Source organism: Astyanax mexicanus, chromosome 18, assembly GCF_023375975.1.
Source record: "Astyanax mexicanus isolate ESR-SI-001 chromosome 18, AstMex3_surface, whole genome shotgun sequence".
Classification (NCBI taxonomy): Eukaryota; Metazoa; Chordata; class Actinopteri; order Characiformes; family Acestrorhamphidae; genus Astyanax; species Astyanax mexicanus.
In genome coordinates, this window is record NC_064425.1 from 38,413,499 (window position 1) to 38,435,501 (window position 22,003).

The 22,003-nt window shown below is 38.4% G+C and overlaps 1 protein-coding gene across 1 annotated transcript in view; it reads right to left on the reverse strand.

The window, feature by feature from the left end:
* Window positions 1–1,657: 1,657 nt before the first annotated feature.
* The window catches only part of prss16 (serine protease 16), a 33,871-nt gene continuing 13,525 nt past the window's right edge, over window positions 1,658–22,003 (reverse strand). Inside the window, exons 4-9 of the mRNA XM_049467150.1 lie at window positions 21,306–21,441; window positions 15,598–15,712; window positions 12,310–12,511; window positions 9,885–9,975; window positions 3,752–3,951; window positions 1,658–2,136 (exon numbers count right to left, since the gene is read on the reverse strand). Coding sequence (XP_049323107.1) covers window positions 2,027–2,136; window positions 3,752–3,951; window positions 9,885–9,975; window positions 12,310–12,511; window positions 15,598–15,712; window positions 21,306–21,441 — 854 coding nt within the window. The 3' untranslated portion in view covers window positions 1,658–2,026. The remainder of the gene's footprint in view (window positions 2,137–3,751; window positions 3,952–9,884; window positions 9,976–12,309; window positions 12,512–15,597; window positions 15,713–21,305; window positions 21,442–22,003) is intronic.

Sequence of the window (22,003 nt, forward strand, 5' to 3'; positions counted from 1 at the left end):
ATGCCAAGAAGCTCTGCTTCTTTTTTTTTGTTATTTCAGCAATTTCTCATTTTCTGCAAAAAAAAAAAAAATGCTCTAAATTGCAATATTTTTATTTGGAATTTGGGAGAAAAGTTTGTAGTTTATAGAATAAAAAACAATGTTCATTTTACTCAAACATATACCTATAAATACCAAAATCAGAGAAACTGATTCAGAAACTGAAGTGGTCTCAATTTTTCCCAGAGCTTTATATGTAAAAAATAAGGAAATATTTTATTTTGTTAAAAACTGAAAAAATGTATATTGCAGGCACACAAGCTACCAAAGAAAGCCACACAACTATTTTTCTTGTTAAAAATGACAAAACCCACTATATTTTCTTTATAACAAGCATAAGAAAATCTGTAGTAGTTCACCTCAGTAGCTAGGTAGCTAACTAACTGTCCTGTTCCACCTTAAATGGTGTAACAGATGGTAAAGGCTGAAGCATTTAAGATGGAACAGAAAAATACAATAAAATAAATACAGTAAAAAAGCTAATGTCTGTTCTCCATCACAGAGGACTTAATAAATGGACAATTTGCCCCCTTTTTGAAGACATACAAAGCATTCAAGTTTAATTGTTAAGCAGCAGATAAGTTGCTGAACTTTAGCGCTCCACTGCTATATATAGCGCTATATCTGCATCAGGCGATTGAAGGGTTGTCTCAATTCTTAGAGGGAGATCTCACCAGTTCCTCTTCTAACACTGTTTTAAGGGGAAGGGCTACACTCAAAAACAAGGGGTAGGGATACAAAAGAAAAATTAGATTGGACCAAGTCTTGGTCTCAAACCCACAGGAGCATACTTCCTCTCGGACTCAGATCACTGCGTTTCAGTGATGCTAAGAGACCGAAACTGCTGTGGAAAAGTACTGACTTAATTTCCAGCTGTTTATCTGCTTTATATCAGATTGCAGGTCCCTTGCCATTGGTCTCATCTGACTAATAACACCTGTTCTCAGTCAGGCACTTCATTTTCTCCCTCAGGATTCCACATGTTCCCTTGGCAAGCATGACATTCCATAGTGGAATAGTTGTTTCTACACTCACTGTCGATCTTTTTATCTCCACTGTGTATCTTGGCGCACTTTGTAGTTCTGTATCTGTCTCTGTACATACTTTATTATTATCCTCCTTTCACCCTAATCTTAAATACTCAGGACCCCACATGGGTGGATTGTTCTCAGCAATGCAGTGACACAATGTCAAAAGTCCAACAACCAGAAATATCCTTTAAAGACAAAACTAGTAGGCGCTGCCACTATGAGCGGAAGGTCGCAGGTTCGAACCCCCATTCATGCAGCTTTGCCATCAAGCTGCCGGCGCTCAGAAGGAGCAAAATTGGCGCTGCTCCCTCCGGGTGGGTAGATGGCGCTTTGTCCCCACATCACTAAAGGGACTGCAGCACAGGGCATCTGTGAGCTGATGTATTGGAACTGAGTCGCTGCATTTTCCTCCAAGCGTGCTGGCTACTTGACAATACTGCATCTGCAGCAGCTCGCAAAGAGGGAGTCCTAATGAGTTGGTTGGGTAATTGGCTGAGCAAAATTGGGGAGAAAATGGGGAAAATTTTGAAATAAAATTATTAAAAAAACTAGTCAAAATCCTACACAATTTTCAACAACAAAACAAAGAGAGTACCAAATCAACTTTATTACATTGCACGTCAGAACACTGATGTATAGTACATGGCAACAACAGTCCTGGAGAACAACAGAGCAGCACTGGATACAATTTTCCAGCTCAACCACACCTACTAAAACCTGATAATCAACCTGACAGCAAGTGTGGAATCCCTGGACTGGAGCTGCTGATCCCTGATATAGAAGTATCTTTATTATTATAAAAAAAAATCTGATCAAATGAATATTAAAACAAGTGAACAAAAGTGTTTTTTTTGTGAACAGAACATTAAATCATATTTTTCTCTGTAAATTATTGCTAAAATCACAACTGTGACTGAGTGCAGCTGCCAGATTTGACTGGCTGTCGTGTTTGTTCATCACTTCTTCAACCACTGCTGCAGCAGAAGGAAGATCTCATCTCGTGCTTGTGTCAGTGCCGGGAGGTCTTCTGCTCGGGCCGGGTACATATTGGCACAGTGAGCTGTACCTTAAAGAAAAAAAAAGAAAGAGAAATAATTTAAAATAGACATCTGGACATCTGTGTTAAAAGGTACATCAAAGGTTGCAACCCGCCCTGTAAAATACCAAAGCGTCTTTTATTTGCCAATTAAATGATGCTTCCCTTTTTGAACCGATTTCAATTTTGCAATAGGGGTGTATCATATCGTATCGTACATGATATCGCCAAAAATGTTAAATATCGTGAACGATATTATACCCTGAAATATCGTACCAGATCACCCACCCCTAATTATCACATAAATTATCAAAATAAAAATTCACACCGTTCTCATTTCCCATTATATATCTACTAGAGACCAGTATCATTTATTTTACTTTAATCCTAGATATATGAATATATTTGAAATGCATTATTAATATCAAGACATCTTTTTTAATATCTCAGTTAGCCATATCATATTGCATGCAATAATAAAATTCTAAATAATTTTTTGAATCCAGTATTTAGTCATATCGCCAAAAGTATCGTTATCGGGGAAAAAATCATGAAATATTGTGATATTATTTTAGAGCCATATCGCCCACCCCTTATGTCCAATACACCTGTCACATGCACACACACATGCACGCAAAAAATAAATCTATCAACAAAAATGATCAATATTTCCTATCTGATTGTGTATAAATAATATAAACATTATATGGCCATTTAAAAACAAATCTTACAAATGGAACAGTTAATTACTAAATAAATAGATAAATACATTTCCTGGATTAAAATGTTTGTAGAGCTTTGTGTGTATTGCCAAAATATGTTTATATATATATATATATATATATAGAATTTCTAATTTAAAAATTTAATGTAAAAAGGGTAACACATTTTATTTAAATATATATTGAATTTCTAATTATATATTTATCTTCTGGGTCATATAACATTCTGACACCCTATTGGTTTATACTGTGATCCATCACACCTGCACATGTCCCCAAAACCCCCCCCCCCTCCCCTCCGTGCAGAGACTCAAGAAAACTCCAGACAAACTCCACTCCAACTAAACTTCTTTAATATATTTACATTCTACTAAAATACATTCAATTACAATCAGCAAATATGTGCAGCTGAAACAGGGAACAGCCTAGTGCATCCCAAATTGTGTTATCAACATTAACATTTTAATAATATAACAGCTTTTATATATTTTTATAGCTTTTAGAAAAATGTGTTTTTCCTTTATGGCATTTTTTTCATCTAACATTACTTTTACTTTTATACTTTAAGTGCAGCTATTAAAGTAATAAACAGCACAAACTTAGAAATACTGTTTTTGGTTAATTTATTTATTTGCTGAATTTATTAACTTGCTTATAATTAAGTAGTTTTTAATCCAGAAGTATTTTTAAAACCAGTACTTTTACACTTTTACATGAGTTGATACTTCAACTTATACAAAAGTAATTTTAAAGCCTAATATCTACAATTCTACCCGAGTAATAAATGTGAATACTTTTCACACCTTGGTGTGTAATACACTCAATTTAAAGAATAAATTCTAGATTTGACTGTAATTTAGTGCATTTTTGTAATTATATCTGAATGTTGTAAATGTAGGACGGATGTATGACTGGTTTCTGACCTTTGATGAAGACTGCTGGCAGCTCATCAGTGATGTTACTGGTCACTCCGAGGGCGTGCCAGGGGTCAATGGAGCCGTTTGGAAAGACGATGCGCGTTGACCTGATGTTATATCCTCCATACTCTTCATTGGTCTGCTGCACAGCATCGGCCACGGATGAATTCAGGTTGTAGATATCATTACACTGCCGCAGGTGATATCTACAGAGAGTGATGGTTAAAAAGATTATTAAGAAACACACACTTGCCTTCTTAATATCGCTTCAACTGACATTACAATGATGAAAGCAAATGATGTGGGGTTGCTGCAGTTGGTCAGGTCTAGGTTAAGCAACAGTATGTGCTCAAAGAATTAGGTCAGGATGACAGGATTCATGGTGCTGGAATTGTGAAAGAGTTCAGGGTTCAGGGAGCATGAGATCATCATTTTCACACATGGATTGAGAGAGTTCACCACAGAGTCCAGACCTTAACCTCATTGAGAATCTTTGGGATGTGCTGGAGAAGACTTTGTGCAGTGGTCAGACTCTACCATCATCAATGCTGCTGCAAGATCTTTAGCAATCAAAGCGTTCCAACAAAATATTAGAGTAGAGTGGTGCCAACCTTTTTTTTTGGCCAGGCAGTGTATGAAATAGTATATGGATCACTTATGATAAATAATAATAATAATACATTTTATTTCAGGCGCCTTTCTGTCACTCAAGGACACCTTACAAAGTGCAAAATAAGCATTAAAATAAAACATACAAAATACACAACATTAAAAAACTGGTTAAAAAAAGAGAAAACAATCAGATGGAATAGGCAAGTTTAAACAGGTGAGTTTTTAGTGTGGATTTGAATTGTGTGAGCGAGTTAATTTGTCTGATATGAGGTGGTAAAGAGTTCCAGAGTTGGGGAGCAGAGCGGCTGAAGGCTCTGCTCCCCATGGTGGTGAGGCGAGCAGTGGGGACGGTAAGGTGGATGGAGGAGGAAGATCGGAGGGAACGAGATGGAATTACAACCTGAAGAAGATTAGAGAGATATGGTGGAGAAAGATTGTGAATGGCCTTAAAGGTGAGCAGAAGGATTTTGTAATTGATACGGAACTTTACTGGGAGCCAGTGGAGCTGTTGAAGAACAGGAGTGATGTGATGGAAGGTGGGGGTTCTACTGATGATACGGGCAGCTGAATTCTGGACCAGTTGAAGCTTATGGAGAGTTTTATTGGTGAGACCAAAGAGAAGAGAGTTGCAATAGTCTAATTGAGAGGTAACAAGGATGTGTACAAGAATGGCAGTGGCATGAGGAGTATGAGAAGGGCGAAGACGGTTTATATTGCGGAGGTGGAAGTAGGCAGACCGGGTAATGTTGTTGATGTGTGATTGAAATGAAAGAGTACTGTCCAGGATGACACCCAGACTCTTTACCTGTGGAGAGGGGGAGACGTTGTCAATGTTGAGAGACAGACTGTTGGTTTTGGATAGAATTGATTTTGTGCCTAGGAGGAGAACCTCAGTTTTATCACTGTTAAGTTTTAGTAGATTTGAATTGAACCATAGTTTTATTTCAGCCAAACAGTCAGTAAGGTAGGAGGGTGGAAGATTGGAGGTGGGTTTGGTGGCAAGGTAGAGCTGGGTGTCGTCCGCATAACAGTGGAAATGGATGTTGTATTTGTGGAAGATGTTACCAAGGGGAAGGAGATAAATGATGAATAGGAGGGGCCCCAGGACAGAGCCCTGGGGCACACCTGAAGTGACAGGAGAAGGCAGAGAAGTAAAAGTTTTGAGCTGAATGAACTGAGTGCGAGAGGTGAGGTATGATTTAAACCAATTTAAAGGAGTCTGAGTGATACCAATGGAAACTAGTCTATTGAGGAGTGTGGTGTGACAGATGGTGTCAAATGCTGCACTAAGGTCAAGAAGGATGAGGATGGAGAGTAAACCAGAATCAGCTGCCATGAGGAGGTCATTAGTGATTTTTATGAGCGCGGTTTCTGTACTGTGGAGAGGGCGAAATCCAGATTGGAACTGTTCATACAGGTTGTTGCAAGACAGATAAGTATGTAGTTGGGCTGCTACTGTTTTCTCAAGGATTTTTGAGATAAAGGGTAGATTAAAGATTGGCCGTAGGTTATTAAAATTTGTGGGGTCAGCACCAGATTTTTTTTAAGATTGGGGTTATTGCAGCAGTTTTAAATGATGCAGGAACAGTTCCAGTGGAGAGAGAAGAATGGATAATAGCGGAAATTAAAGGGAGCAAGGAAGGGAGGCAGGCTTTAACCAGGCCTGTAGGGAGAGGGTCTAGCTGACAGGTGGATGGTTTAGATTTGCGGATGAGATCTGAAATTTCCGAATTTGAGGGAAGCTGGAACGAGGAAAAAGAGTGGACAGGAGGGGAAAGTTCAGGAAATATACCAAGCGTAGGTTGTGAAGTGAGATGTTTATGAATGTTCAGAATTTTTTCATTGAAAAATGACATGAGGGAGTTACAGAAAGCAGTTGAGCAGAGGTGAGATGGCAGAGAGTCTGGGGCTTGGGTGATATTCTTATATAATGAAAATAGTGACTTGTTACCTTCGTTGGAACAGATTAGACTAGTGTAGTAGTTTTTGGATGCGGTGATGCAGTCCTTATAGTGTAACATATGATTTTTGTAAATGTCCTTGTGAATAGTTAGACCAGTTTTCCTACAGAGCCGCTCAAGTTGCCGTCCTTTGGCTTTCATGAGCCGAAGTTCGTGCGTGAACCAGGGGGCAGACCGAGAAAAGGAAACAGACCTGGTTTTTAGCGGAGTTGAGTATGTGGTGGAGTCCAGTATTATAGTGTGATACCAGCTCTTCAAGGGTAGTTGAGTTGAGAGTGTTTGTAAAGTGGTGAATAGATGAGGAAAGAGAATCTAAATTAATGTTCTTAATGTTACGGAAAGAAATGAGACGGGAGGGCTTAGAGATGGAGAGAGGGAGATCAATAGAGAATGAGAGGAGAAAATGGTCAGTTATAGGGAGATAATCTGTTGTAAGGTAGGAAGGTGAGACACCAGAGCAGCAAATCAAATCCAAAATGTGACCTTAAGTGTGAGTGGGAGCATCTGAGTGCTGCTGGAATCCAAAACTGTCAAGACAAGATGTAAAGTCTTTGGTAAGAGGGTTATTGATATTCTCCATATGAATATTGAAATCTCCCAGCACTATATTATTTGGTGAGAGGGTGGAGAGATGAGTAAGCAGAGCAGCAAAGTCATTGAGAAAATGGTTGTTTTGTTTTGGGGGACGATAGACAGTTGTAATGATAGTGGGAATAGGTCCAGACAATTGACACACTGTTGATTCAAAGGAGGAGAAGGTAGGCACAGACACCGGCAAGACTTTACACTTCTCGCAGTGAATTATCGCGAGACCTCCCCCCCTCCGGCCGGTGTCACGAGGTTGGCAGATGTAAACAAACTCCGGAGGAGTGCATTCATTAAGTTGTACAAAGTCATTTGGTTGTTGCCAGGTCTCAGTTGAACAGAGAAAGTCAAGCTTATGGTCGATGAGGAGATCCTGGATGAGATGTCCCTTGCTTGTGAGTGAGCGAATGTTGAGAAGACCGAAGTTGACAGTGGAGTTATTTGGTTTGCCGGGGGTGTTAGCCGACCGGGCTAAGCAGGCTAGCACACTGTGGTCAACAGCCCGGCTGTAGTTGCGAGATGGACGGCGAGAAGTGGACCAGATGGATTTTATTTCTTTCGTTGAGTCCTCGTGGAAGTTGCGGCGAGATCCGCGGTGGAATTATCTCCGGCAGGGCAGGAAAGCTGCATCCGAATGGAGGAGTAGTGCAGCCGACGGAGGATCAGACAGTTGGTACCGCAGCCAGAGGAGTTCAGCAGCGGAGTACTGAAGCAAGCCTGTCGCGGGTTGGTGAACAAATGCCAGGAGAAGCCACAGAAGCACGGACCAGATGTGGGTCAGGCTGGTCAACATTGTGATCGAGGATTCAGGTAGCTTGATCAGTTGTGCAGAGGCAGGTAAGGCTCAGAAGCTGTCCGTATAACTACACAGAAGTGTAGACTAATTTTCAAAACAGGTGTAAAGTCTGCCAGATGAGATCTTGTGCATCATTTTGTCCTAGGTCGCAGGACCATAGACCATAGGACAGCTTAAAAAATTAAAATAAAAATAAAAATTCCCGGCGAGCAGCGGCAGCGTTCACTCTAGAGATCACTCTAGACTTATATCAATACACACATCACAAAAGCCTACATTTACACCTGTGCTACTGCAGCCTAAACTTCAGAGAATTTCAGCTTGCGTAAACCATGAATTTGCCATTTACACAATTCAGAAGACCTGAGATTTGCATGTATTCAGTGATGTATTGTATTCGTTATATGGCATTATATTGATGCGTGGTGTCAAATATGAACATTTTTATTGAAACATAAGAGTTCTACACTCCCCAAGACTCGCCTCTCAATTGGACTTACTAAAGTTGCTGCTTCATTACTCCACATGGTGGCGCTATGATCATATGAATAGGGAAAACCTGTGGTGAAGAATATTGGTTGGTAAATTCTGTAAATTTGACACCAATATATCAATAATTCCTGGTATTTACTTATTTAGGAGTATTTTATCCTATTTAGTAACAGAGGCTGTAAATTATCATAAAGAACTGTCTTTGATTATTTGAGTATCACAGAATTATCGTTACTTATCTAGACATAAACATTATGTAGGCTACAGTAATGAGACCAATGGTAACAATAAGGCCAGTTTAAGTAATCCAGTGATTACTATATGTACAGTGGCTTGCAAGACGTTGGGGGTTTGTCTCTACCAGCTTTGAGCATCTAGAGAGTGAGATATTTGCTCATTCTTCTTTATAAAAAAGCTCAAGCTCGATCCAGGTTTGATGGAGAGCGTCTATGAACAGCAAGTTGCACGTCTTGCCACTGAACTCAATGAAACTCAAGGGAGATTTAGGCCAGGACTGTGACTGGGTCATTCTAACATTAATATTCTTTGATCTAAACTATTCCACGGTAGCTCTGGCTGTATCTTTAGGGTCATTGTCTTGCTGGAAGGTGAATCTCCATTCCAGTCTCAAGTCTTTTGCAACCTCCAACAGGTTTTCTTCCAGTATTGCCCTGTATTTATCTCCATCCATCTTCACATCAACTCTGATCAGCTTCCCTGTCCCTGCTGAAGAAAAGCATCTCTACTGTGTGATGCTGCCACCACCATGTTTCACAGTGGAGATGTTTAATTCAGGGTGGCGAGCAGTGCTAATTTTCTGTCACACATTCCGGCACATTTTACACGTTTGCTGTGTTCCTACATGGCTTGTGACAAACTGCAAACTGCAGTAATTATGTCTTTCCTTTTTTTTCAACATTGTTTTTCTTCTTATCACTCTTCCATAAAGGCCAACATTTGAAGAGTGTCCAACTTCTAGGTGTCCTGTCAACAGATTCTCCCACCTGAGCTGTGGATTTCTGCAGCTCCTCCAGAGTGACCTTGGGCCTCATGGCTGACCAGTACTCTCCTTGCTCGATCTGTCAGTTTGGATGGATCAGCATGTCCTACAAAGGTGTTGCTAAGGTGTTGCTAAGCTCGTTCATGCACACAGTATCGTAGAGCATACTGATGTGTGGGGTGTCTAAACTTTTGATCATTAGCTGATTTATCCAGCATGATACTGTGTATTATGATAAATACTTTAAATATCCTACAATTTCCTGCATTGCTGACAGTCTTGTTAGTCTTAATGTATTGGCAAGAATATGGTGATACAATACTCACCATAATACAGGGGTTATGATTCAATATAATCACAATATACTGCAAGGTTATTAAGGTTATATACTGTAATTGGAAGCATTTTCATTTCATATCAGATTTAAACTATCATATTTCACATCTGCTGTTTATCTATTCAGAACAGAGGTTCTGGATCTGTTGTACACAGAGGCACAGAGAATGTTAATGTGTTTGTTTTTTGATACACATACCCTTAGGCCTGTAATAACATCACCCACACCCAGATTTACTGCAGCTTAATATTCAAATTCTCCACCCGGATGACTAACAGGCCCTGACTACAGTTTCACCATCACATCCTTCAGACTCTCTTACTAATAAACAAACTGCACCAACATTCTGTACTTACTTCAGAGGGAATCCACCAAAAGGCTGTTTCTGTGAATCAGTGCTCTGATAGAATCCAAATTCAGCACAGGTCTGATACACCCACTGCCTGCCTACACAGAACAGAAACTAATACCATTACTACAAATATACATATAAATATTGCGGCCTACATTAAACACAATAGTAATGTTTTTCCCCGCAAAAAAAAAAGTTTGGCACCAGCTTCCTCACATACAGGTGCATATCCAAAAATTAGAATATCAATGAAAAGTTACTTTTTTTGGTAATTCAGTTAAAATGTGAAACGTAAAAATTATGTAGATGTATTACACACAGAGTGATGCATTTTATTTCTTTTATTGTTGCTTATTATGAAAACCCAGTATCTCAGAAAACAAGAATATTATATAAGACCAATTGTTACTTTTGGCAGTGTGGGCAGTGTGCCAAGTCCTGCTGGAAAATGAAATCCACATCTCCATAAAAGTTGTCAGTAGCAGAGGGAAGCATGAAGTGTTATAAGATTTTGTGGGAAAACCCTGAACTGACTTTAGACTTGATAATAAAACACAGTGGATCAACACCAGCAGATGACATGTCTCTCCAAACCATCACTGATCATCAGTAAATTTTACATTTCATTTATAAATCAAGGGAGCAGAGTCTGGAGGAAGAGTGGAGAGACACACAGTACAAGCTGCTTGAGGTCTAGTGTGAAGTTTTCACCAATCAGTGATGGTTTGGAGAGACATGTCAACTTTTGAGTGATATTCACATTTTTTGAGATGCACACACACACACTACACAATTATCAAACCTCCCTTCCATAAACACAGCGAAATATCAGCATATTATTTATTTGTTGTTATATTCATATTAGTGGTGTCAATCACGTAAAAAAAACTATTTTACCAAACTTACATTTATTAAATTATTTATTTACATTTAATTTATGTGTAATATAATTTTAAAACGTATCACTAAAAAGATTTCCAAATGGCAGAAATGGAGGAAGGTCATTCAAAAAAAGGAAACAAAACAAAAATAATCAAATCCTCCTTAGCTGGGGATGTGAACCTTAAGACTTTGGCTAAAAACAGCTGAAAATAATATGGATGGAAATAACTAAAGAGTATGATGAAGATTTTACCATTTATGCTTACTCCTCTGAATGCTTCTTCCAAGGTGCATTTATCCCACAAAGTGAGAGCAATAGATAAAAGGTAATTCTCTGCGCAGCTATACTGAAATTATAGGTCACCTTTCGCTAAAATCCACATTTTTTTTGTTCTTTGCGAAAAACTATAGGGAGTTGTATATGATGCTGCACATTAAACTGTTTCTCAGGTTCCATTGTCTTCACTAGCTACTAAAAGATAATCCTCAGAAGAACAAGTTGATCAGAGAGATGTGAGTTCAACCAGTGAGTTCATGGCCTCGCCCACCTTGGCTCAGGACCACCCACAGAGCTACTAAGTGTTAGCTTTAGTAACCATAGGTTTATATTGTATCTTCGGTTGATTCCTCTTTTTACTGACACCCTAAATAAACACCAGGGAAGCACGATTTGACAAGGTAGCACAGCTCGACAGAGCACCGGTAAAAAGGGGGCGCCGCTCGCGTCAGATTTCATGATATGGGTGGGCAGCCTACACTCGGCCCGCGGCATTGATAACATTTCTCAGCTGCAGGGCCATTCGACACAGAGAGTCTGATGTTAAGTTTAAGGGTTAACTTTACGTAGCACTCAATGCTATATCTTTATAACTAAGACTGTATCTCTGAAAACATTTTGCCCTTTGAGTTTTAGAGCTGTACAACTGACTGTAGGGGGCAGGTAGACGTTCTCTGCTGCAGTGCTGTTAGCCAATCGGAGGAGATATATTTGCATGTATGAATATTCATGAACAAGAGCCAAAACCTGTCTTTCTTCAGAGACCAGTAATTCAGTGATTTAAAGCAGGGCTGAATAGAAACACCGGAGCACTTTTTTTCACAAAAAAAAAAAACAAACAAAAAAAACAACTTTAACATTTTAATGTTAAAGTTGAGCGATGAGTATGAAGAAATAAGAGAACAAACTGCAAAGTTAATTCTGTGAAAATATCTGTTGACTGTCTACATGAGAATGAAGAGCACCGTACAACAAATGGCATAAATATGACTTATCTGCTGTAGTTTGGCTTGTTCTCATCAGTCCACTTGTCGTGACTTAATTTTAAGATGGCGACACTCAGAGAACTTAGCTGGCTGAAGGTTCAGTGTGTATAAACAGTGTTTTTAATATACGGTCTTTGCACTTTTAAAGCTCTCAGTGCCTCGTTTTAAATGTCAGAGCCCTCAGAATTCTACCAATGAAGAGTGGAGCTACTTTGAGTCTACCTAAAGATCCTGTTAAAATATGTTACACATGAATGAATGTGTAGGAATAAAAAGATACACACCTCCAGAGGCAGCAGGTCCAGTCCAGCTGGTGTTGCTCATTTCTCGTACGTACTGGGAATACTGGGCATCAGTGCAGGACTGGAGGAAGGTCTTCTGAAGCAGACGCGCTACAGCTGCATAACGATCATACGGCTCACCCAGCGACGAGTCCAGCATCACATCACACAGCACCTTTATAGTGATGTTAGTGCCCAACACACCCTGCCAGAAACACACAAACACAAACAGACACAAGACAAGTTACAAACAGGCCTGTCACAAAAACTGTTTTTTAATAGACAATAAATAGTTTTAAATTTCTTTTTACGTCACTAATGAATAAATACCGGTAAATATATAAAAATATATACACAGTACCAAATTAAACGTTTCATAAATTGTTTAACAAACCAGAACATGTTTTATATTTTAGATCTTTCTTATTTTCACAGTCAGCTTTATGAGGTAGATGGCTTTTAGGGAACAGCTGTGCCTTGAATTACTTAATTACTTGAGTTTCTAGTCTATTAATGTGTTTGAGAGCATCAGTTGTAAAGTTGTGAAGAGGTAGAGTTACAGGTATACAGTGAATAACTCTGAGTAATGTTCTAATCCATATTATGTCAAAAACTACTCAACTAAGTAAAGAAAAAAACTTTGAAAGTATCCTCAAGTGCAATGGCAAAGACCATGAAAAGAGTTATGATAAAACTGGCTCTCATCAGGACCGCCCCAGGAAAGGAAGAGCGAGAGCTACCTACAGCTAACAGTTAACAGCTCCCGAGATAAGAGCACCTAAATACTTCAGAGTATTTTGGTTTGTTTAACACTTTTAAGTTTACTATATAATTCCATATGTGTTTCTTGACCTCAGTACTGATTTGCACTGAAACAGAATTGATAGATGTTTGTATAATTGCTTGATTAAAAGGTATGAAAGGCTACCGCAGTAAAAACATACTGTGTGTGTGTGTGTGTGGCCTACTCACAATGTGGCTAAGTGGCTAAAAATAATGTCTCCTCTTAATGTCTTTACCCCCTTTTATGTTCATTGTTTAGAAACAGCAATGGTGCTCCAGGGTCAGTTTGACCCGGTGCATCTTTAATTATCCAAAGGTGTCTGAAACCCAAAAAAAATCCTAAAAAGCAGTGTGAATATTTCATTACTAAGTATTCTATCAATATTTAGTGGAATGGTGTTCCTTACCTCTAATAGTTCATGCTTTAATTATGATCATTTAAACTTTAAATGTTTCACTACTTTATTACTTTTGAAATACCAACATATAAAACACAATAGTTTTACATAACATTGAAACATTGCAATGTTTTAGTTTTAGTTTTTGCAGGGGGTGGTTGCAAATATGTGAGATGAGCTTTATACTGAAAAAATACTTTTTACTAGTTTTCATAGATCTTCAAACTTCAAAACAGGTCAATTTGACCCAGAACAAAACATGAGGGTTAAACACACAAATATACACAATGAGCAATATAAAAATAAAAAGGGTGGTTAAAATTATTGGCAAACATTAATTTGTTGAGTGGTAAGTCGATAACATAAAAACACATTTTGATTATTACACTGCTACATATAACATTTTCGACTGTCTGGTGGTATAGTACACGGTCCTAATGGCTTTGTGTTTGTGTGGCTGCAGCTGCAGTAACTGGACACGGCAGGCCCAGAACTCTTTATCCCACTGTTTCCACTTCAGCTTATTTGTAATTTGATTCACAGGTTCCCAAACTACATCCCCTGCACCCTCTCTCTGGGCCCACACACAAGCCTCTCTGTTTTACACTCTTTTCTTCACTACCTCTCCCTCTCTCTCTGTACTGCTCTACTCAGGTCATTAGCTCCTGTGTTTTATTAAACTGGAACACAAAGTGACATTTATTAACCAATAACGGCAATAGAATAATAAATTGTTCATGGCCATAGAGAAGCACTTTGTAGTTCTGCAGTATAATTACAGGCTGTAGTCCTGTACCTGTTCCTGTATGTATGTATTATTATTATCCTCCTTTCACCCTGTTTTACAATGCTCACGACCCCACAGGAGCGAAAGAGACCACCACAGAGCAGCTATCATCATTATTTGGGTGGTGGGTTGTTTAATCTCAGCACTACAGTGATTAGCACTGATTAGAATGGTGGTGGTGTATGAGGTGTGTGTGGTGGGCTGGGTGAGTGGATCAGATACAGCAGTGCTGCTGGGAGTTTTTAAACACTGTGTTCAGATACAGAACCACAGTCTGTAATTATAGAACTACAAAGTGATCCTGTATGTACAGTAAAGCTAAATTAATAAAAAAAAGGTGGCATCCTTGATTTCCCCATTAGAAGGCTCATAACACAAAAAAACAGGGCTCCCATCACATGTAGTTATTGAACAGCACTTCTCAATAAGAACATCATTCAAACTGTAAAACATGGTGGTGGTAGTGTGATGGTGTGGAGATTCTTCAGGGCTTCAGGGCCATTGTAGCAAGACAACAATCCCAATAATTGAATCGAATCTACCCCTGAATGACTAAAACTAAACAAATAACTAGGCAATTAATGGGCACCTAAAAGTCAATTCCAGAGGTTGATGTGTTTTTTATATTTTATTTTGTACAACTGGTCCAATTAGCTTTGGTTTCACTCAGTTCACACAGTTTATCAAGTGCACTAAAGAAATGCTGGATCTAAAGCCATTTGAATTGAAGAACAATTATTTCATTTCAATCATTTTTTTAATATTCTGCGACTTCCAAAAAATGGTTTAAATTTTTGAGTAGTAATTTTCTTTAAAAACACCCTTTATTTTCCTCTTCCTCACTTGGATATCATGTGTCATCTGGACGTATCTTCTTTACTTGCCATGCAAATATTCTCTCTTCTGTGCACTTTTTGGACAATTTTTCATTTAATAAATACGTCTTTTTTTTTTTTACAGTTTGCGGTTGTAGTGATTACTGGGTTTCTGTATGCTTGCTTGATTTTTTTCAATTTAATTCTTATTTTTTATTTTAAAGCTCTGAAATCACTCACTATGAACGACTTGGGAAAAAAACTAAAAGCACATCAGAAGGGACTCTCTTAAAAATCTTTTCCAAATGGTATAGGTTCATATCAGTCAAACTAAAGCACAATCCACATCATTTGTAGAATGTGAGTGACCCAGTTTTGTAAAATAACCCTAATTTTCCCCCAACAAAGCAGGGAATGTCTATGGGAGTAATAACTAACCTGTCACTCATCCAGCCAGTGATCCACTTAAAACCCATTAAATCAACTAAAAAAAAGGGGATGCACACACCTCAAAGGCCCTATTGTCCTCGTTATATTGCACAACATCCATGAAGTTTCCAGCCAGAGTCTCCAGCAGATAAGCAGAGTCCATATCTGACTGAATCTCCAGCTTGGAGCACAGCCTGTAGGAGACAGAGAGGGAGAGAATTGCATAAGAGTTTTAGCTAAATTTTCCTGTGGACATGAGGCATCCAAACCATACAGTTACTTAATCCATTATAGTAGGGCCACTATTCTGACCATAATGGGACCACTTATCCATAATTTCAAGGAACGATATCAAAACAGACTTTTTTTTTTAAATTCCATGCAAACCAACATGTCAAAAGTTAAATATGATTGGAAACTATTAGCATTTAAGGCTTTTAAACTTGTTAAAACTTAACTGGGGTTTATCACACCTGAGTTTAATTTCTCTAACCACACCCAGGCCTGATTACTGACACACCTGTTCTCAGTCAAGAAATAGGACCTTAAATAGAACCTGCCTGACAAAATAAAGTAGACCAAAATGTTAGAGCCGTTTCTAATTTTTTGGGACTTCAGGGAATCACAGTGAGAGCCATAATCCACAAATGGTGAAAATGTGGAACAGTAGTGAACCTTCACAGGAGTGGCCGGCCAACCAAAATTACACCCAGAGAGCAGTGATGACTCATCCAAGTCATCAGAAAAGACCCCTTAACAACATCCAAAGAACTGCAGGCCTCACTTGCCAGCGTTCATGACTCCATCATAAGAAAGAGACTGGGAAAATGGTCTGCAAGGCAGAGTGCCAAAACAAAAAACTGTTGAGAAAAAAGGCTCGTCTTAATTTTGCTAGAAAACATATTGATGATCTCCAAGACTTTTGGGAAACAGCTCTGTGGACTGACGAGGAAAAAGTCAAAATTTTCGGAAGTTGTGTCCCATTACATTTAGCTTGTAGCATCACGGCTAAACAATAAAGATTTATTTTATGTATTATTAAGGTTTGTGTAACTTCTAAATAGGTCTATATATGCATTACCTGCAGAACAATGTATTTTATTTAGTACCCTTCTCTTTATTTTCAGAACTAGACTGGTTCAGCCTTAAGACTTACAACAGTAAAAAACATTTTTAAGGGATGATACAGTTATTTATACAAGCTTGATTAAGAGTCTGAACAACACATACAATCCAAAACAAATAACTGATTTCTGCCAAAATTATCAGCTGAAAGCTCAGTTATTGAGGGAAGGGGTGAGATCTACATTTGTGTAAGAGGCTTTGTGTTGGTGGGTCTTTCCAAACGTGTAATACTGCACTGCACTCTCGAGCATGAATGGCATTCAGATCTACAGATATGGAGAAACCTTAACACACACACACAAGACACACACAAGACACACACAAGACACACACAGACACACACAGACACACACAGACACACACAAGACACACACAAGACACACACAAGACACACACAGACACACACAGACACACACAAGACACACACAAGACACACACAAGACACACACAAGACACACACAAGACACACACAAGACACACACAAGACACACACAAGACACACACAAGACACACACAAGACACACACAAGACACACACAGACACACACAGACACACACAGACACACACAGACACACACAGACACACACAAGACACACACAGACACACACAGACACACACAGACACACACAGACACACACAGACACACACAGAGACACAGAGACACAGAGACACACAGACACACACAGACACACACAGACACACACAGACACACACAGACACAGACACACACAGACACACACAGACACACACAGACACACACAGACACACACAGACACACACAGACACACACAGACACAGACACACACACACAGACACACACACACAGACACACACACACACACACAGACTTCTGCACTTGTTTGTTTGAAATACAGTAAGCAAAATCTTAGTGTAAAATTTATTTACCAAATAATGGTGTGTTTTTGCTGTAGCGAAAGTGGTCTTCTTGGTATTAAAGTTGGTATTAAAAAGTTAAATGGACAATGTCTTTGAGTGCTATGTGGAGGTATGTATAGCAGTCAATTGTGGGTTAACAAATCAGGTTAAGAACTGTCAAGCATTATTAAAAAGTGAAAGACACTTAAACGGTTGGTGAAATTAAATCATAGAAAAAAAAATACTCAGGGACATGTTTAATAGTGAAAGAAAGAGCATTTCCACATGCACAGTATGAAGTGCTTTTCTTAAGCGATTTAGTCCCAATCCCTTAAAATCCCTTATCAGTGAGGCTAACTGACAAAAATGCCCTTAGTTTGCTTGGGAGCATAAAGATTGTAGTCTGCAGTAATGGAAGAAGGTCATGTGAAAGTCTGATGAGTCCAGATTTACCCTGTTGTTCCAGTGATGGACCAATCATACCTAGTGTCTACTGTACAAGCCTGTGGGGGGCGGGGCTATGATGTGGGGTTCATGCTGCAGTTGGTCTGCAGGTTTAGGTTCAGCAACAGTATGTGCTGAAAGAATGAGGTCAGCTGACTACCTGAATATACTGAATATAGACCAGGTTTTCCATCAATTGTTTTTTTTCTTCCCTGATGACACGGGCATATTCCAAGATAATAATGCCAGGATTCATGTGGTTCAGATTGTGAAAGAGTGTAGAGTTCAGGGAGCATGAGAACATTTTAACACATTGATTTTAGACCTTAACCCCACTGAGAATTTTTGGGATGTCCTGGAGAAGACTTGGGAAATCTTGGGGAAATATTAATGCGGCTCTGGACAGAAATAATTGTGAAAAGATGCCACAGCGAATATAAGCTAAAGATACTCTAAGTAAATATTAGGATGCGTGATTTATTTTATTTGGCCATGCAGTTTCTAATTTAAATAAGTTATTTTGACAGGCCTAACCACGCAGGTGGTTTGAAGCTGATGCATTAAACACTTTGAAGTGGTGGATCTTCTGGTATACGTACCTGAAATAACCATTTTACAGCATTGTGTACACAAAATGACTTAATCTCAAATGTTTTGCCCTTATAATAGTCCATTGCTTTAAAGTGGACAGCATGAGTCATGGAACTGTGGCTTCTCCACCCAAATGGTGAGACAAAAGCTAAATATAAAGCCATTTAATTTAACTGCTGTCTGAAAATACACTTATAGAGCTTTTTATTGAGAACCGTTTAGTAATACTGGGTAGGGACTACAGTTTGATCTCAAAAAACTTCAATTCATTGTGACACAGACTCCACAAGATGCAGGACACGTTTTTTTTAAGATTCTCATCGATGCTGACAGGACTCAGGTTTCACGCTTTTAATAAATTATTTATAAAGGCACCTTCACGCTGATGCTGACTTTTATTTTATCATATCCCAAAACCGAAAAACAATCAGAACACACGGGCTGCTTCATAAATCGCATACTTCCATATGAAACACTGTGCAAAAGCAGTATGCGAGATATGGTAGTGTGTCCAAAAGTGCTATTATACTGAATTTAAATTACATACGTCTAATACCAGAGCTAAAGTTTATAATTTAATCGTGTGTTTTTAGATTAAAGTATTCTGCCAGTAGAAATAGGAGAGAGGATGAAGACTAGGAGGTGGAGAAAAATGGACAATAAAGGATAAAACTAATAAATAAAATAAAATAAATCCACTTCAAAGACTTCTTGTCATTCTTATATGTTGACGTAAAAATGTAATGCGAAAAAAAAAATAATTTTATGTATTTACATTTAGTTAATCTCCCTCTCTCAGTTTCCCAGTTCTGTTTATTATTAAAGGTCACCTTCCGCGAAAATCCGATTTTTCTTGTTTTTTTGTGGAATACAGTAGGTCTCTCCGAGTTGAATGTGTACACCTGCACATTAAACTGTTTTGCAGCCCCCATTGTCTGCAGGAGCTAAGCAAAGAAATCCCCCCTCCCCCCCTCCGAAAAACGGGTGAAATTTGAATTATCTTTCTGCCTACGTAGGCAGAAACTCACAGACCAGCCCACCTTGGCTCGAGAAACTCCCAGAGGCGGAGCTGAAGCGACGCAACATCACCGCTCATCAGTTAGGAGGTGGGAGGCAGTGAGCGGCAGAGCGGTGGAGGGGCGTCGCAGTGCTCCTAGCCAATCAGAGGAGAGATATTTGCATTCTGTTTGCATGTATGAATATTCATGAGCAAAGCTGGAATCCGGTCATTTTGGACACACCCCTAAAACAGTCCATTAAAAAAGAGCTATACAGAGACACCTGAGCACTTTTTTTTTACAAAAACGGCTCACATGTCATTCATTCATACTAGAGACCACAACTAGACATTTTAAAATGAAAGAAAAAACGACGGAAGGTGACCTTTAAACTTTGTTTTTCATATTAATTTTATGCATTAATAATGTACATATGTTGGCTTTTATGTTTAATACTGTCAGAAAAGGATAATGTACAACAATAAGCATAATGTGATAAATAATATTTATGCTAAAAGGGATTCACCCCGGGCTGGCATGCATCTAGGACAAGAGAAAAAAAATATATATATAATAATATATATATATATATATATATATATATATATATATATATATATATATATATATATAATAATATATATATATATATATATATATATATATATATATATATATATATATATATATATATATATATATATATATTTCTGAAATATATTAATGGTAATCTATCTATCTATATATATTTTTGGTAATCTTAATTCATATTTTTGTAATACTGAATAAGCTCTATTTATAATTATTTAATATATGGGCTATATTTTAGTAAAATATAATTAATTTTAAATATTATTTACAGTCAGTGCTGATTAAATAGGACCGAGTGGGCTTTTATTTATAAAAATAAAGCTGATCAATTATTTTAATGAAGTACTGAAAGAGCATACTGCTTTGCCAGGCGAGCAGTACGTACTCCCCTCAAACCAGTACAGACTGGTTACATATGCGATTTCAGAAACAGCCTCTGTCACCTTCAGGAAACAGTTTAAGACACATTAAGAGCTGTTCTTTAGCATATAAACGGAAATATTTACATTGCTATTAAGGTCACTCATTACTAAAGCACATTTTGCCCAGTTGACAGGCACTGAGGGACGGTGCATTAGTGGACTGAGAGAATCTGGATGGCCGCTTTAACAAACTGTTGAGCAACTAGGACGCCCACAGCCAGCATTTAATTGCATTGGACTGCGACAGACTAGAACCAGGTTTTGTTTGAGATCCAGTGGTGGCCAGTCCTTTGATCTGGAGTGATACTTTGCCTCAAAAGCTGGTGTGATGATCTGATCCGGGGAACAGTCGCATACTACAGTCGGTCACCCCATGTAGTCATTCAAGGGACACTAACATCTCAGTGGCTATGTATTGTCTCTTATGGTAGGGCTGCCAACTGGCGTGTTTCAGCAGGATAATGCTCGCTCACACACTGCAAGCGTTTACTATAAAAGTCTTCGCCATATTGCAACACTTTCTAAGCCTACCAAGTCTCTAGACTAATCATCAATTAAGCATTCATGGGAGCAGTTCCACCAACCAATGAGTGTAGCGTAGGATCTACAGGCCCAGCTACAGCAAAATCTGTGTCTAAATGTGCAGTAGGACAATCTTGTACAAAAACTTCTTCTTGGTGTGTTGTTTTATTAATCATTGAGTATATGATTATTCTTATTCTAATTACTATTCATGATACCTGAAGTCTTTAGTGATGTTGTCGTAGGTCTTTGGGTCCTTAAGTCGAGCCATCAGGGTGTCTGACGCCTTCTTCACCAGTACAGGGCACTGAGGATTCTCTGCTTCCAACGACTTCTGAACAACCTCCAGATACTCTTTAACAATATATTATTGTTACAGATTACAATATAATTTACATTGTTATATATTACAATATAATAATATCCTCATTACTCTATGGTACGGTGTACATCAATATGCAGTCAAACAATCATGAACATCCAACAGCTACATCTACATGTAACTGGCTCCATTTTCCATTCAAGAAATGGGATTTGTGCACTGGACGAAGGAGAAAACAATATAAGACCATTGTTAATATTATAATGACTATATATAGAAATGAAATCTCAAATTCCCTTGTGACAAAACAGGCCAACCCAACTCATTTTCTTCTCTAAAGACGTTTTTACACCTGTAGTTGGTTTCTAAGGTCCTAATCAGTTGATGAGTTTGTTTAATTGGAGCGTTTCTCCCTCTGTTTGGTTTGGTTTCACACAGACACAAACCTAAACGAGTCAAAATCTCCACCAATAAACCACACAAGCACATCTTTTCCTCTAATTAGCCAGAGCTGAAAGAAGATTCTAAGTTTGAAGCTGTTTTAACACAAAACGCTGAGAATTTGCTGCTGCAGCACAGATGTACATGTAGTAA